At 41.3% G+C, this 15,490-nt stretch overlaps 1 protein-coding gene across 1 annotated transcript in view; it reads right to left on the bottom strand.

Annotated features, from left to right (window-relative positions):
* carmil3 (capping protein regulator and myosin 1 linker 3) overlaps positions 1-15,490 on the bottom strand; it is a gene marked incomplete at both ends in the record, with an annotated part of 164,880 nt that overhangs the window by 42,579 nt on the left and 106,811 nt on the right. Inside the window, 3 exons of the mRNA XM_080725630.1 lie at positions 1,981-2,074; positions 4,625-4,693; positions 14,249-14,421. Coding sequence (XP_080581756.1) covers positions 1,981-2,074; positions 4,625-4,693; positions 14,249-14,421 — 336 coding nt within the window. The remainder of the gene's footprint in view (positions 1-1,980; positions 2,075-4,624; positions 4,694-14,248; positions 14,422-15,490) is intronic.

The following is a 15,490-nucleotide window of genomic DNA, read 5'->3' as shown; positions in this document are numbered from 1 at the left end:
TTGGCTTATTTACACAGGAAACCACTTAAGCATCTCATATAACATTGGATGACAGACGGATAGAACACAGTACTATGCAGTAGATAGTCAGAAAAAAAAAAGAAAAGAAAACAGTGCAGGAGAATATACAGTAGATATTTACAATAGAAGGGTCAGGGGGAGGGTAAGGCTGGGCTAGGTTTGTTTTTACCAGTTACGAGTGGCTGCCGCCTGTAGGTGGTTTTTCAGGGCGATTTTAAAGGATCTTAAGTATTTACACTCCTTTAAGGCCTTCGGTAAGGCGTTCCACATTTTGGTGGTATAGCAGAAGAACGAGTTTGACCCTTTGCATAAGCATGTGAATTAATGTGCATACACAGTACGGTACGAAATGGTGTGTGTATGCATCAAATTCATACACACGCAATGAAAACGTCAGATATTATGGTTGTTTACAAAGTACAGTGAACAGCAGGATACAAGCCAGATGCATTTCTGAGAAAACCTTCAAAGCACTTAAAACACATGGGATGGGATTTTTTGCTTGACTCAGTAGGTCAGAAAAAGTCCACAAAAAGGAAAGGGAAATCAATAGCTGCATTACACATTTACAAGCGTCTAAATCTCAGTCAGAGACTGTTGCCCTTAAAGGTGCCTTTTATCGTTGCTGTTTGGCAGAAATCTTGTATTTTTAGAAAAACATTTTTCTCCATGAAATGGGAAAAAACACATGTTGTAACGGATCCAATGGAGTTATTATTTATTCACAGACTATTTATGAGAATTAAAAACATCTGCACAAAGCTCCCATGTGTTTAAAGTGCAACCTTTCAACCAAAAGAACTGGAGTGAAGCGCCAACATTAGTTAAAAGTTTCGGTAGGAAAATCAATTAAACATACATTTTACTAACACCACTGGGAAATCAAATGGGTCCAAATGAGCACATTCCAGACTAGAGCCCTTTCTCTAACCCTTTCTTTAAAAACCCCAGGACAAAATCCACTTGTCCTAGACAATTTGCTCTCCTGGCCCCCAAACTGTGGAATAAACTCCCTGTCGCACTTAGAACTACAGACTCACTCCCTATAGCTTCTGCCATGGACTGAAGACACACCTCTTCAGACTCCACCTAAACCCATAACACTACTGTAACAAGTTATTGTTTTTCTAGAGATTGATATTCCTATGCATTTGTTATATTGTTGTTGATGTACTGACATATTATCTTGCTTATTATAGTGATGTATTACCTGCTTATTGTAAGTCGCTTTGGATTAAAAGCGTCTGCTAAATGCCAAAACTGTAAACTGTAAACTGTAACCTCAAATGTCCAAAACTTTTTACTTTTCAGGATTCGAGCTTGCAGGTCTGCTATTTTTGATGCTTTTGTGTGACACTGTAGTATGATCAAGTCGGCCGTTAATTTGCAAAAATCACAAAAAGTTATAAATATGGAGCTAGAGGTTTCTGCAACGATAGGCTGATACCCCCCTGGGCCCAGAAAAATATATATACACTTACAACCTCTATACTTAGTAAACTATTACTGTATGTCCAAACGTTTTGTTAAATTATGACAGAGATAAATGAACTAACTTAGTTGACCAGATTGGCTCTGTACTTGTTGCACTCCGCTCTTTTTTCCCTGTACACCAAATCCCTTTGTTGAAAACATCCGATCTACGATCTGTGTGTCGTGTTGTGACACATTGTGACCTTGGAGATGAGGTATTTTTGCTATATGTTCCCCCCTAAATCAGGATGCCAGGGGTCAAGGGGTTAAAGCAAATACATTTGTTTCATAGCATGCAACCAGCCTGATATTTTCTTTCATTTCAGCTTAATTTTATGTTCCAATTGGGATTCCTTTTACAAAACAGTCCTTCCCAAGGGGGCACCGCCATATGCATCACATAAAAGAAACGGCAACATAAAACCACAAACTACAAAGATAAGAGTGAGAGCGCAGTTGGACTCCAGATCCCAGGGTTCACCTCACCTTAGTCAAGGCCTGGTCTATCTTCTCTGGGGCACTGCGGTAGGCCTGTGTGACATCACTGAGGGGGAGGGGCATGTACTGCAGTGTAAAGTTACTGATGAGAGGGAGTGTGGGAGGAGGGAGGGAGGGAGGGAGGGGGAGAGGAAAAGAAGAAATTACCAATGCATTAATAATTAGTGCCATACTGTACCTTAGCCTGATACAAGAACTAACAGGAAATGCCTCAGGCACAGATGGATTGGCTTTTTTTTTTTTCTGATACGCATACACAATTACACACGCATGCACAATGTTTGCGCAAACATACACACACATGCAGGCACCAAGCAACCAACCCTCCCACCCACCCACCCAGGGGCGTTGCACCAAATTCTGGGCCCTGGGTACAAGAATTCACTGTGAGCTTTAGCTATTTTGTGCTTTGACTATTGAAAAACAGCAGATATGCAAGCTCACGGCACACTGCGAGTTGTAGATCTGCAATTTTTTTTAAATCAAGAAAATTTGTGCAAGTCTTTGAATATTTCAAATCATTTTCTATGTCATTGGTGCTCAAACATTTTCATGTGAAGGACCCCCAAAATGACATGTATTTGGCCGTGGACCCCCATCTCAAAACATGTTGTTCCAGGGACCCCCCCAGAAGCAAAAATGTAATAGCAAATGTTCGCTTAAAAAATAAAAAATAATACAAATTCAAAGATTCGCACACATTTTCACGACTTTTCAAAAATAACAGATCTACAATAAAATGAAGGCCCCTCCAACTTGGGCCCTAGTAACTCAGTCCCACTCCCCCTTGTGACACCCACCAACACCCACACATACACGGAAATAGCGGAGCTACAAAACAGCACAAAGCGCCGTGAGCATCTGCTATTTTCGATGCACAAAACCCATGCGTAAGTAAGTATAAACCAGGCATATCTCGAACCCTAATCCTTAAATCTAACCTCTAAATCAGGGGTCTTCAACAGGGGGTCCGGGATCCCTAGGGGGTCCTCAGAGTTACTACAGGGGGTCCTTCAAATCTTTGTGTGATTTTTTATATTAACCACTTGAACCCTAGCGTCCATATTCTGAGAACTTTAGCCAAAAAATAGCAGATCTACAAGCTCACAACGCCTCGCACTGCGAGACGTTGTGAGCTTGTAGATCGGCCATTTTTGGCAAAGAGCTTTGGAGGGGGAAAAGAGCAGACTAAGTACAGAGTGAAAGGTCAAGTTTATTATGTATTGACAGTTCAAGTGGTTAAATATCTGAAAACCCACATTAACATGAATCCAAAATATACTGATGATCGTGCTGTCAAACAATGAAAAAATATGGAATCTATGATAAGGTAGTGAGGGGTCCCTGCTTCATCTCTCTCTCAACTAAGGGGTCCTTGGCCTGAAAACGTTGAAGCTCAAAAAAAAAATAAAAGAAACATAAAAACAACCACTCGTGAGGACCGGGAAAATTGTCCACAGAATTCTCAGATTCTACAATACTTGTGGGGACATTTGATAGCAATACCCCCCCCCCCATGCATAGACATACACAAAGGCTAATTCATAGTGGAGGAGCTGTGGAGTATGACAGCCAGCAGGTTGCAGGAGTGATGAAATGTTGTGCAACAGAAAGAATGGGGCTGACAGATACAATAACTGTTATTATGTAGCGGCTGAGTTTGTTTGCAGTGGAGAGTGGGTGAGTGGCACCCTTCACAAGAAAAAATGATATTTTCATAAACACACATATATGATGGATGGACTGTCTGATTGGCACATTTATACAGTATGTGTCCGGTCGCACGCGCGTCGGGGATGGGATGATAAGCGATATTATCGTTTATCGTGATAAAAAACACTCAACGATAATTGTATCGTGGAGATTTAATTTATAGTGATATCGTCCTCCGTCATGCACTGGGATCAATTCACCTTTTATTTGCCGAGCTGCATATCCGGTACCACTTAAAGCCCCTAACCCTATAATATACCCTATAATTGGTAAAAGGTACTTATAATATACGTACGTATACAGTTTTTACATTTTTTCACTCTCTATCAAATTTCTTTGCCAAAAATAGCCGATCTACGGAACATACGCGTCGCGACGCGCTGTGAGCTTGTAGATCGGCTATGTTCCGCCCCCGGATAATGGATTTTGATTATATCGCGATAATATCGTAAATCACTATTTCTTTTTGGAGCTGTGTGGAGCTCCCTATACGTGGCCGTGTGTGTGGGTCTGTCTGTCTGTCTGTTTGTCTGTTTGTCTGTCTGTCTGTCTCCGGGTATGTAGCCTGCAGTAACCTTTTCTGGCCACACATGTTAAGGGAGGGGCGCTGTTGCACACACACACACACACACACACACACACACACACACACACACACACACACACACACACAGCTCCACTTCGAACAGAGGTTCGATTTTTTCACAATAAACGTGATATGAAATGTTCATAGTGTCCCATCCCTAACGCGCGCGAGTGTGTTTGTGTGTGTGAATGAATGAATACTTTTTGTCAAAACCTAAATTTCTCAGTGTGTGTGTGTGTGTGTGTGTGTGTGTGTGTGTGTGTGTGTGTGTGTGTGTGTGTGTGTGTGTGTGTGTGTGTGCGTGCAGGTGTGCATGCGTGCAGGGCAGCTTACTGTTCCAAGGCTCGTGCTACATCTTGGAAGCCCGCTGCTGTGGTGTTGTTACGATCCCACGTCACACTCCTTACAGGGATCAAAGCAGGTAGGTATAGATGGAGAATTAAAAAACCAAACAAAAAGAAAAGAAAGGGAGAAGGAGAGGAGAGGGAGAGAGGGGCAGAAGTCAGTCACATACTGAAAAACCCTGACATCAGACCAAGACACATGTGACAAGTGCACACACACACACACACACACACACACACACACACACACACACACACACACACACACACACACACACACACAAATCGTGACTACTAATTGAAGCCGAGGCCGAATTGCACGAAAGAGCCCTGACAGCACATGGTTGGTTCTACAGACTCCAAATTTCGCACGCAGATAGCTCAGACCTTTGCCTACGTTCTTAGCTATGCCTCGACCCGACCCGATATGCGGTTTTCCGGAACCGGCACGAAAGGTTTGGAATCTCCGTATGCGGAGATGACTGACATCGGGCCGTTCCGGAGCAAGCGCTGACTCATTGTGACATCACTTCATAAAAGGCTCTGACATCACATACGCCACATGAGTCAACAAAAAATCTCTGTGTATGTATGTATGTATATATTTGTATGTATGTATCTTGAGAACCGTTCGTCCCACCAGCTTCAAGTTCAGCACGCGTGTTCCCTGCCGCAGCAGGTAGTGCAGTGCCCGGCCTCGACCCGACCCGATACACGATTTTTCGGAACCCAGCGCAAAAAGTATGCAGAGCTGTTGTCTGACATCAGGGTCTTCCGGAATCGGCACTGTGTCTGCAGAGATCTCCATATATGGGCATAAAATGGACGCAGACAGACAGAAACAGATATATCCATATATGGGCATAAATGGACTCAGGCAAACAGATGGTCAAAATGGATCCTATGACAACAGGTATAATGGGGTTTGCATTACACAGAATTCGGTAAGAAACAAGTTTACCTTTTTAACTGTGATTATAATACTATCCTAAATTATAATACACTATAAAGGATTATAACTGTGATTATAATACACTATAAAGTATTATAATACACTATAATAGACTATACCAGTGGTTATAACACAATAGAATCTATTATCATGTATTACAAGGTTACACCCCGCCACTCCGACATGTCTCCATTCCGACACTAACCCTATCTCTAACCCTTACCCTAAACTTAACCCCTATGGAAGTGTCGCCACTCCGACAATAAGAAGTCAATTTCGGAGTGGCAACATGTCGGAATGGAGAGCGACACCCGTATCACAACTATATCCTGGTGGTCTAAATGAAAAGTCACTGAATGATCAGTCATGATGAAGTGTTTGGCCCTGTTTGGCCTAGCTCAGAACTACTCCAGATTGGATAATTTCTAGTACCACGTTTAGTACTGCTCTCACACCACTCTACCCAGGTCCTTGCAGTGGAAAACCTGGCACAAGTGGGCGGTGTGGAGTGGTGTGCACCGGCGCTGTGTGCATGGGGCTCGGCCGCGAACGTGTTAAAAAGCAGCTCCTCTGCACGGCACAGAACTCGGCTCACAAACCGCATTAGCATTTTTGCATGAACTGGCTAGCACTAATGAGAGTGTCTGTGTTTCAACCAGTGCCCGAATCTCCACCTACACACGCCTCGCCTCGTACTGTACTGTACTGTACTGTACTGTACTGTACTGTACTGTACTGTACACGCATGGAGCCTGCTCTTCCTCTCCCTTTCCAATATAGCCTTCACTTCTATCTCTCCATCCCTCTTTCACGAGAGACAGCCGCTGGCCGCCGCGTCCACGTCCATGGACGCGGCCGTGGACGCGTCCATGGACGCGGACGCGAAAAAAACGTCCTTGGACGCGAGGCCGCGTCCACGGACGCAAACGGCCGGCCGTCCCGGCCGTGGACGCGGCCGTGGACGCAGACGGCCGGGGACGCGGCCGTGGACGAGGCCGCGGACGTGGACGCAAACGGCCGGCCGTGGACGAGTCCATGGACGAGGCCGCGAAAAAAAGGCAGCGAAAAAAGAAAAAAAAGGTGTCTATTGTATGTATTTTTTGATGGAGAATTCAAATATGACCTTCTTTTTTGCATAGGACAACTCTAACCTGCATCAATTGGTATTTTATAATTGCCAATTGTACCCTATCCATCTGAAAAACAAAATGGATGTCTATTGTATGTATTTTTTGATGGAGAATTCAAATATTACCTTCTTTTTGGAATAGGACAACTCTAACCTGCATCAATTGGTATTTTATAATTGCCAATTGTACCCTACCCATCTCAAAAACAAATTGGATGTCTATTGTATGTATTTTTTGATGGAGAATTCAAATATTACCTTCTTTTTGGAATAGGACAACTCTAACCTGCATCAATTGGTATTTTATAATTGCCAATTGTACCCTATCCATCTCAAAAACAAATTGGATGTCTATTGTATGTATTTTTTGATGGGGAATTCAAACGTTACCTTCTTTTCTAGATAGGACAACTCTAACCTGCATCAATTGGTGCATCAACCTACTATCTATCTATCTATCTATCCATCTATCCATCTATCTATCCATCTATTTATTTATACTTCACCTTTAGTCCAGAAGAGAGTTCAGCATCAGGAACTTGCACACATGGAACTGTGTCATGACTGTGTCATGGAGCTAAAACAGGGCTATGTTAAATACTCAAAATGACTCTGATGGACCAATCAGGGTGGTGGTGGGGGGAGGGATCAACAATAGACAGAAACTGGATAATGCTTTGTTAACTGTCCCACCTAAGTCCCTGCTAGTCTGAACAAACATCACCTTCCCTCTCATAACACTACTACTACTACATTTATATAAAGCTGCTCTTGCATTTGAATTCAAGTCTGACACAAGTTAAGGTTAACTTAGGTAGTATTTCATTTTGCTGGCTTTTAGGGTCTGTGTGTGAGTGTGTAGGCTCACAAATTATTATAATTGTCATTAAGTGACTATATCTATCTATCTATCTATCTATCTATCTATCCATCTATCCATCTATCCATCTATTTATTTATACTTACTGTTTACATTTTCTATAAATATTTATTTCTATATAAAACTCAGTTGTGTGGAGTTATTGTGTGCCTTTTCTTGTAGCTAAAGAGTCCATTTGTTCACTAGACATTAAGTCAAGGTTACTATTTTGAGTTGAAGCTAAGTGTTTTATTGCTTTGTGGTTTAACATGATTTAAAAGGCAAATTCATTGTTATGGTTACTTTAGAAGACTGCTTTTGCATTCATGAGTTAAAAAGAGAGCCAAGCTAATTTAAAGAGTTAAGTTAAAGGAACACAAAACATGACCTAACTCGCTGCCATTGGACAGACAGTTACAACATAGGCCTACTCTTATCTTTCACAGAACAGACAATTATCATTTGTTTTATCTATTTGAGACTATGTAGCTGCTCTATGGGAAATAGAGCATTATATCAGCCTATTCAATTGATAATGACCAATGGGTGCCAGTTTCTAAGTAGTTAACCATATTAACATAACAATATATGTGGCCTAGACATGGATATTGCCCAATCAACTCGTAATCTACAGAAATGTCCACCACATCACACAGTATAAAACTTAGTAGGCTCAGTGGATTCACCTATGTTAAATCATGTCAGGTTAGTTTGGTTCAAGGTTCAAGTATAATAATTTATGAGACAAAAATGTAAACAGCACAAATGTACAATCACATCTCGGCTAGAATGATAACATAAAGTCCTGACTACTCCTTGTTATTGTGGTCCTAAATACTACAATGATTAGTTTGGATGCATTGCTTCTATCATGTCCAATTAAAAATAAATACATTACATACATACAGAAATCTGCCTTCTCCTGTAGGCTATTGTATTAGTGACATTCATTATAAATAGTAAAATAACAGGACAGAGCAAAAAAGGCCTCTGTTGTGTCTTTATCTGATCACATGCAATCAGACACTCACACTGCACAGCAATATATAAACTTTATTACAGGCTCAAGGCCCACAGGGTAAGAAGACAATACATTACAAAGATAATAATTTAAAAAAACAACAACAGAGAGTACATTCACAAAGCCCCACCGGAGCTAAAGAGGCACTCATGCCACTCATGCCAGTGTCCACTAATGGTAGACGTGTACCTGACAGAGCTACATCCAGGGTCTGTCATCAGTCTCTGGAACAATCTGAAACAATGTATCTTTCCTGTGGCTGTTATAATGAACACAACCAGATCAGAAAGTAATTTAACATACAACAATGTAAGGGATTCCTTTCTATTAAAAGCAAAATCATAACTGGGTCAAAGTTGCTTGGTTCTCCCCATATAAAGGCATGTAGGTAACAGTAACATGATATTATGTCATGAATGATAAAAGTAATGTTTAAACACTTTGATGTGTGTGAGTTTATCTGGAGACTTACTCAGTCTGTGACTTACAGAGATCTTGATGGTCTTTGGGTTCCACCCGTTCATCAGAATTGCCGCTGGTGCCGTCTAGAGATTTCATCTTCACTTGAAGTCTGGAGTCTATTATGTACAGTGTATTCTGGACAGTTGTGGACACTCTGCAACTAACCTAACCTAACACACACTATGTGTTAATGTTGATCAATATAATAATGTAAAAATACAAAGTTAAGTAGACCTAAGTAAGAAATAGTAAATACATTGTAATAATACATTGAAGGGGAAAATGTAGGAAAACAAATGCAACTCAGCATTGAATTTATGGCAAACATTTTGCTAACCCTTTCCAAATAATATACAATTAAGAAGTGGGATGTTACACTTAGTAAGAGAAAGAATTAATGAAATATTACATTTTTAAAAAGCTAGAAGACTCACCTATTATAGTAACCATGTGAATTGCTAATAATGTTATGGGTCAGATGTGTAAAGATCTATCACATTGTATTGTTCTTTTCAGACTCAACAATAATAATGATGATGTTACTTAAATGCTGATCAATGTGTGAATCTGGCTCTTATCAGGTGTGTGTTTTCTCTCCCTGTCCTGTGCTGTCCTCAGTTAAACCAAGACAGTGCTGTTGTGACCAATGTGGAAAAAGCCTTCAGCTCAATTTATTATCTCAAAGTAGACCAGAGAATTCATACCGGAGTGAAGCCATTCAGCTGTGAACAATGTGGGAAGTATTTTGCTCGGTCTGGACAATTAAAAGATCATAAGCGTTCACATACTGGAGAGAAACCTTATTGTTGTGACCAGTGTGGGAAAAGATTTGTTCAAAAGGGGATTTTAAAAGAACACCAGAGAATTCACACTAGAGAGAAGCCCTATTGCTGTGACCAGTGTGGGAAAAGCTTTACTCGATTGTCTTATCTCAAAATACATGAACGAATTCACACAGGAGAGAAACCATACAGCTGTGTCCAATGTGGGGAAAAGTTCAGTTTAATGGCTGCTCTGAAAGTACACCAGAGATTTCACACCGAAGAAAAGCCTTACTGCTGTGAACACTGTGGCAAACGTTTCACTGTAAAATCTAGCCTCGTACAACACAAGAAGATTCACACTTGAGAGAGACCTTACTGCTGTCACCAATGTGGGAAAAGGTTCACTCTGAAGACGGCTCTGAAAAGACACCTGAAAATCCACACTGGTGAGAAGCCATATACTGCTGTGTCCAGTGTGAGAAAAGGTTCAGTGATATGCATCATCTCAAAGCACACCAGAAAAATCACACTGGAAAGAAACCTTATTGCTGTGACCAGTGTGGAAAGAGCTTTCCTAGACTGGAACATATCAAAATACACCAACAAATTCACACCGGAGAGAAACCTTATATCTGTAACCAATGTGGGGAAAGCTCTGTCAGGTACACGTCTACCGTTAGAGGACACTGGCATGAGTGCCTCTTTAGCTCCGGTGGGGCTTTGTGAATGTACTCTCTGTTGTTGTTTTTTTTTTAATTATTATCTTTGTAATGTATTGTCTTCTTACCCTGTGGGCCTTGAGCCTGTAATAAAGTTTATATATTGCTGTGCAGTGTGAGTGTCTGATTGCATGTGATCAGATAAAGACACAACAGAGGCCTTTTTTGCTCTGTCCTGTTATTTTACTATTTATAATGAATGTCACTAATACAATACAGGAGAAGGCAGATTTCTGTATGTATGTAATGTATTTATTTTTAATTGGACATGATAGAAGCAATGCATCCAAACTAATCATTGTAGTATTTAGGACCACAATAACAAGGAGTAGTCAGGACTTTATGTTATCATTCTAGCCGAGATGTGATTGTACATTTGTGCTGTTTACATTTTTGTCTCATAAATTATTATACTTGAACCTTGAACCAAACTAACCTGACATGATTTAACATAGGTGAATCCACTGAGCCTACTAAGTTTTATACTGTGTGATGTAGTGGACATTTCTGTAGATTACGAGTTGATTGGGCAATATCCATGTCTAGGCCACATATATTGTTATGTTAATATGGTTAACTACTTAGAAACTGGCACCCATTGGTCATTATCAATTGAATAGGCTGATATAATGCTCTATTTCCCATAGAGCAGCTACATAGTCTCAAATAGATAAAACAAATGATAATTGTCTGTTCTGTGAAAGATAAGAGTAGGCCTATGTTGTAACTGTCTGTCCAATGGCAGCGAGTTAGGTCATGTTTTGTGTTCCTTTAACTTAACTCTTTGAATTAGCTTGGCTCTCTTTTTAACTCATGAATGCAAAAGCAGTCTTCTAAAGTAACCATAACAATGAATTTGCCTTTTAAATCATGTTAAACCACAAAGCAATAAAACACTTAGCTTCAACTCAAAATAGTAACCTTGACTTAATGTCTAGTGAACAAATGGACTCTTTAGCTACAAGAAAAGGCACACAATAACTCCACACAACTGAGTTTTATATAGAAATAAATATTTATAGAAAATGTAAACAGTAAGTATAAATAAATAGATGGATAGATGGATAGATAGATAGATAGATAGATAGATAGATAGATAGATAGATAGATAGATAGATAGATAGATAGATAGAGTCACTTAATGACAATTATAATAATGTGTGAGCCTACACACTCACACACAGACCCTAAAAGCCAGCAAAATGAAATACTACCTAAGTTAACCTTAACTTGTGTCAGACTTGAATTCAAATGCAAGAGCAGCTTTATATAAATGTAGTAGTAGTAGTGTTATGAGAGGGAAGGTGATGTTTGTTCAGACTAGCAGGGACTTAGGTGGGACAGTTAACAAAGCATTATCCAGTTTCTGTCTATTGTTGATCCCTCCCCCCACCACCACCCTGATTGGTCCATCAGAGTCATATTGAGTATTTAACATAGCCCTGTTTTAGCTCCATGACACAGTCATGACACAGTTACATGTGTGCAAGTTCCTGATGCTGAACTCTCTTCTGGACTAAAGGTGAAGTATAAATAAATAGATGGATAGATAGATGGATAGATGGATAGATGGATAGATAGATAGATAGATAGATAGATAGATAGATAGATAGATAGTAGGTTGATGCACCAATTGATGCAGGTTAGAGTTGTCCTATCTAAAAAAGAAGGTAACATTTGAATTCCCCATCAAAAAATACATACAATAGACATCCAATTTGTTTTTGAGATGGATAGGGTACAATTGGCAATTATAAAATACCAATTGATGCAGGTTAGAGTTGTCCTATCCCAAAAAGAAGGTAATATTTGAATTCTCCATCAAAAAATACATACAATAGACATCCAATTTGTTTTTCAGATGGATAGGGTACAATTGGCAATTATAAAATACCAATTGATGCAGGTTAGAGTTGTCCTATGCAAAAAAGAAGGTCATATTTGAATTCTCCATCAAAAAATACATACAATAGACACTTTTTTTTTTTTTTTTCGCTGCCTTTTTTTCGCGGCCTCGTCCATGGACTCGTCCACGGCCGGCCGTTTGCGTCCACGTCCGCGGCCTCGTCCACGGCCGCGTCCCCGGCCGTCTGCGTCCACGGCCTCGTCCACGGCCGCGTCCACGGCCGGGACGGCCGGCCGTTTGCGTCCGTGGACGCGGCCTCGCGTCCACGGACGTTTTTTTTCGCGTCCGCGTCCATGGACGCGTCCACGGCCGCGTCCATGGACGTGGACGCGGCGGCCAACGGCTCTTGCTGTCTTTCACATCCATCCCTCCCTTGTGTCTCTCCCCCCCCCCCCCCCCCCCCCCCGTTGAGCTGACCCAGAAATAGAAGCAGTGTTAAAAAAAAGGAAACAAATATGTGTAGCTTCCTTTCGTGGTCTCTATCTCTCTCTCTCTCTCTCTCTCTCTCTCTCTCTCTCTCATAACTTCCTAGTCCATATCGCCCCCCCCCCCCACCCCACCCCCATTCGCACCAACACACAGGGGCGTCACAAGGGGGGGGGGGGGGGGGGGAGTTTGAGTAGGACTGAGTTACTAGGGCCCAAGGTGGAGGGGCCTTAATTATTTTATACTTTAGCTATAGAAAAACGCGCCACCGAGTGCCACGCTGCAAGCTTGTAGATCTGCTATTTTTGAAAAGTCGTGAACATTTTTGCAAATCTTTCAATATATTTATTGTTAAGCAAACATTTGTAACTAAAATGTTGATTCTGGGTAAACGTACGTTTTTCAAAAAAAAACCTTTTCACGATTTTTCTAAAATAGCAGATCTACAAGCTCGCATGCAGCGCGGCACTCGGTGCCACACTATGAGCTGTGAGCTTGTATATATTGTATATTTTTCAATAGTTAAAGCACAAAATAACGCGTAATTTTGCGTTCCCAGTCTAAATGGGTTAAACGCCCTCCCCCTGTGAAGAACACTCATGGGGGGCCCGCAGTGAATCCTTGTACCCAGGGCCCAGAATTTGATGCGACAACCCTGCACACCTGACTCTCTCTCTCTCTCTTTCCTAAAGCTCTTCCTCTCTTTTTGATTTGCACCCCGAGGCTCCGCTCTCATCTCCTCTCTTCTCTCCCCACCGCCCCCCTCCCCCCACTCCTCTCTCCTCCATCTCTTGTTCTCTCTTACCTGGGGGGGGGGGGGGGGGGGGTACATTGTCTACCTTCATGGTATTGCTTTCCCTCTCTCTTTGCCTCCCTTCGCCATCTTTCCATCTCCTCAATCTTCATGGGTGCACACATTTAAAAGCTTTCTTTATTCCATCCCTCTCTTTCTCTCTTTCTTTCTTTCTTTCTCTCACTGTATTGTATTTTCCTTCCCCCCACCCCCCCCCTTTCATGGCATTAATATTTATGCATTCTTTTATGCGATGCGTTTGTGATAACATCAACGTTCCGAACCTTTTAGACGTCAGACTCAGAACTACCGTTTGGTAGTGCAAAATTGATGCCATTATTCTGTCTCAGACATCAAATGTCAGCTGAGTCTTTTAGGCACATTTTCCACTAATGGATATACTGTAGTTGATGGGCAAAAATAGATGCCTGCAATCACGACCCACAACAATGCCCAACCCTACACACACACACGCGCGCGCACACACACACACACACACACACACACACACACACACACACACACACACACACACACACACACACACACACACACACACACACACACACACACACACTGTACCTGAGTGTGGTATTGATCTGCAGGGCCTTGCTGAGCATCTTGGCTCCTGTGTCCTCCAGGCCATTACCACTCAGGTCCACCCTGCGCAGGCACGTGTTGGAGCCCAGGGCGTTGACCAGCATGGTGCCCCGCTGGCGCAACCTGGAGTCTGCCAGGGACAGAGACTGAAGGGCCTGGTGGTGGGTGTGTGGGGGGGGGGGGGGGGGCAGAAGGTTTTTGGTTAACCACTTATGCCCTATTTGAGCGTTTCTCAAACTTTTACATTTCAAGGTCTCCCCTTAACTCTGACAGTGTACAAATGTAACCAAATTGGTTCCATTTGTACACTGTCAGAGTTACAGACTTGTATGGGTCAATTTAGACTCCCATAAAGGAACCCACAGAGTCCCTGGAATCCACTTTGAGAACCACTGCGCTATATTATATACTTTGTGGTGCCTTGTGATGGAGTTGTGCAGAAAACAAGCTCACAATGTGTCACGTGGATGTCTGTACTGCCAGCAAGTCAGAATCCAAACTTGTTGTTGATGGCTATTTTCACTACTTTTGCAAATGTTCAACTATAATTAATTCTCCTCTAATCTTAACAACTTAAATCCTGTATACTTAGTCATACAACACAGTGAAAATAACAAATTACTTTTAGTAGTTTTGAAATCTTTTTGGAAAATGTTCACCCATAATGTAATGCTTAAAACAGGGACGCCAAAATAAATGTTCTTTGACAGCTGGTAATGCGACTCCCGGCCATAGATAAATAAATTATAACAATTAACACTACAAACAAGTAGGGCTGTCACTATTACAAATTTAAGTTGACGATTAATTGTCACTCAAATAATAATTTAATTGTGTTTGCCTTTTAGGCATCGTAAAAAAATGGCACAGGGCAGATATGACAAATAAATATATTTGTCATATCTTATCTTAAATATAAGAAATTGACATATTTCATCATTTTATACATTAAAAAATAGCAGAAATAGCTGATCTACAAGCTTACAACGCGTCACAAAAAGCGTACAGCACGTCACTGTTTGCTTTGGAAAATGAACAGTAAAAGTATACAGAAAGTTGTACTGTTATATGCCCTTTAAGACAGTAGACGGCATCCCCATGGGTGCATTTTACACTTGAAAATGTTAATGTTAAATTACCACTGTTGACTACTAAGTGAGTACTGTTAATCGTATGCTAATTGCAAAGTGGTTGAAGTCGCGAGTAGCCGAGTTCTGGAGTCAG

Source organism: Nannobrachium achirus (assembly GCF_963921795.1).
Source record: "Nannobrachium achirus genome assembly, chromosome: 5".
NCBI lineage: Eukaryota > Metazoa > Chordata > Actinopteri > Myctophiformes > Myctophidae > Nannobrachium > Nannobrachium achirus.
Note: the sequence above shows the minus strand (reverse complement) of the source record. Positions and strands in the feature narration are given on the sequence as shown.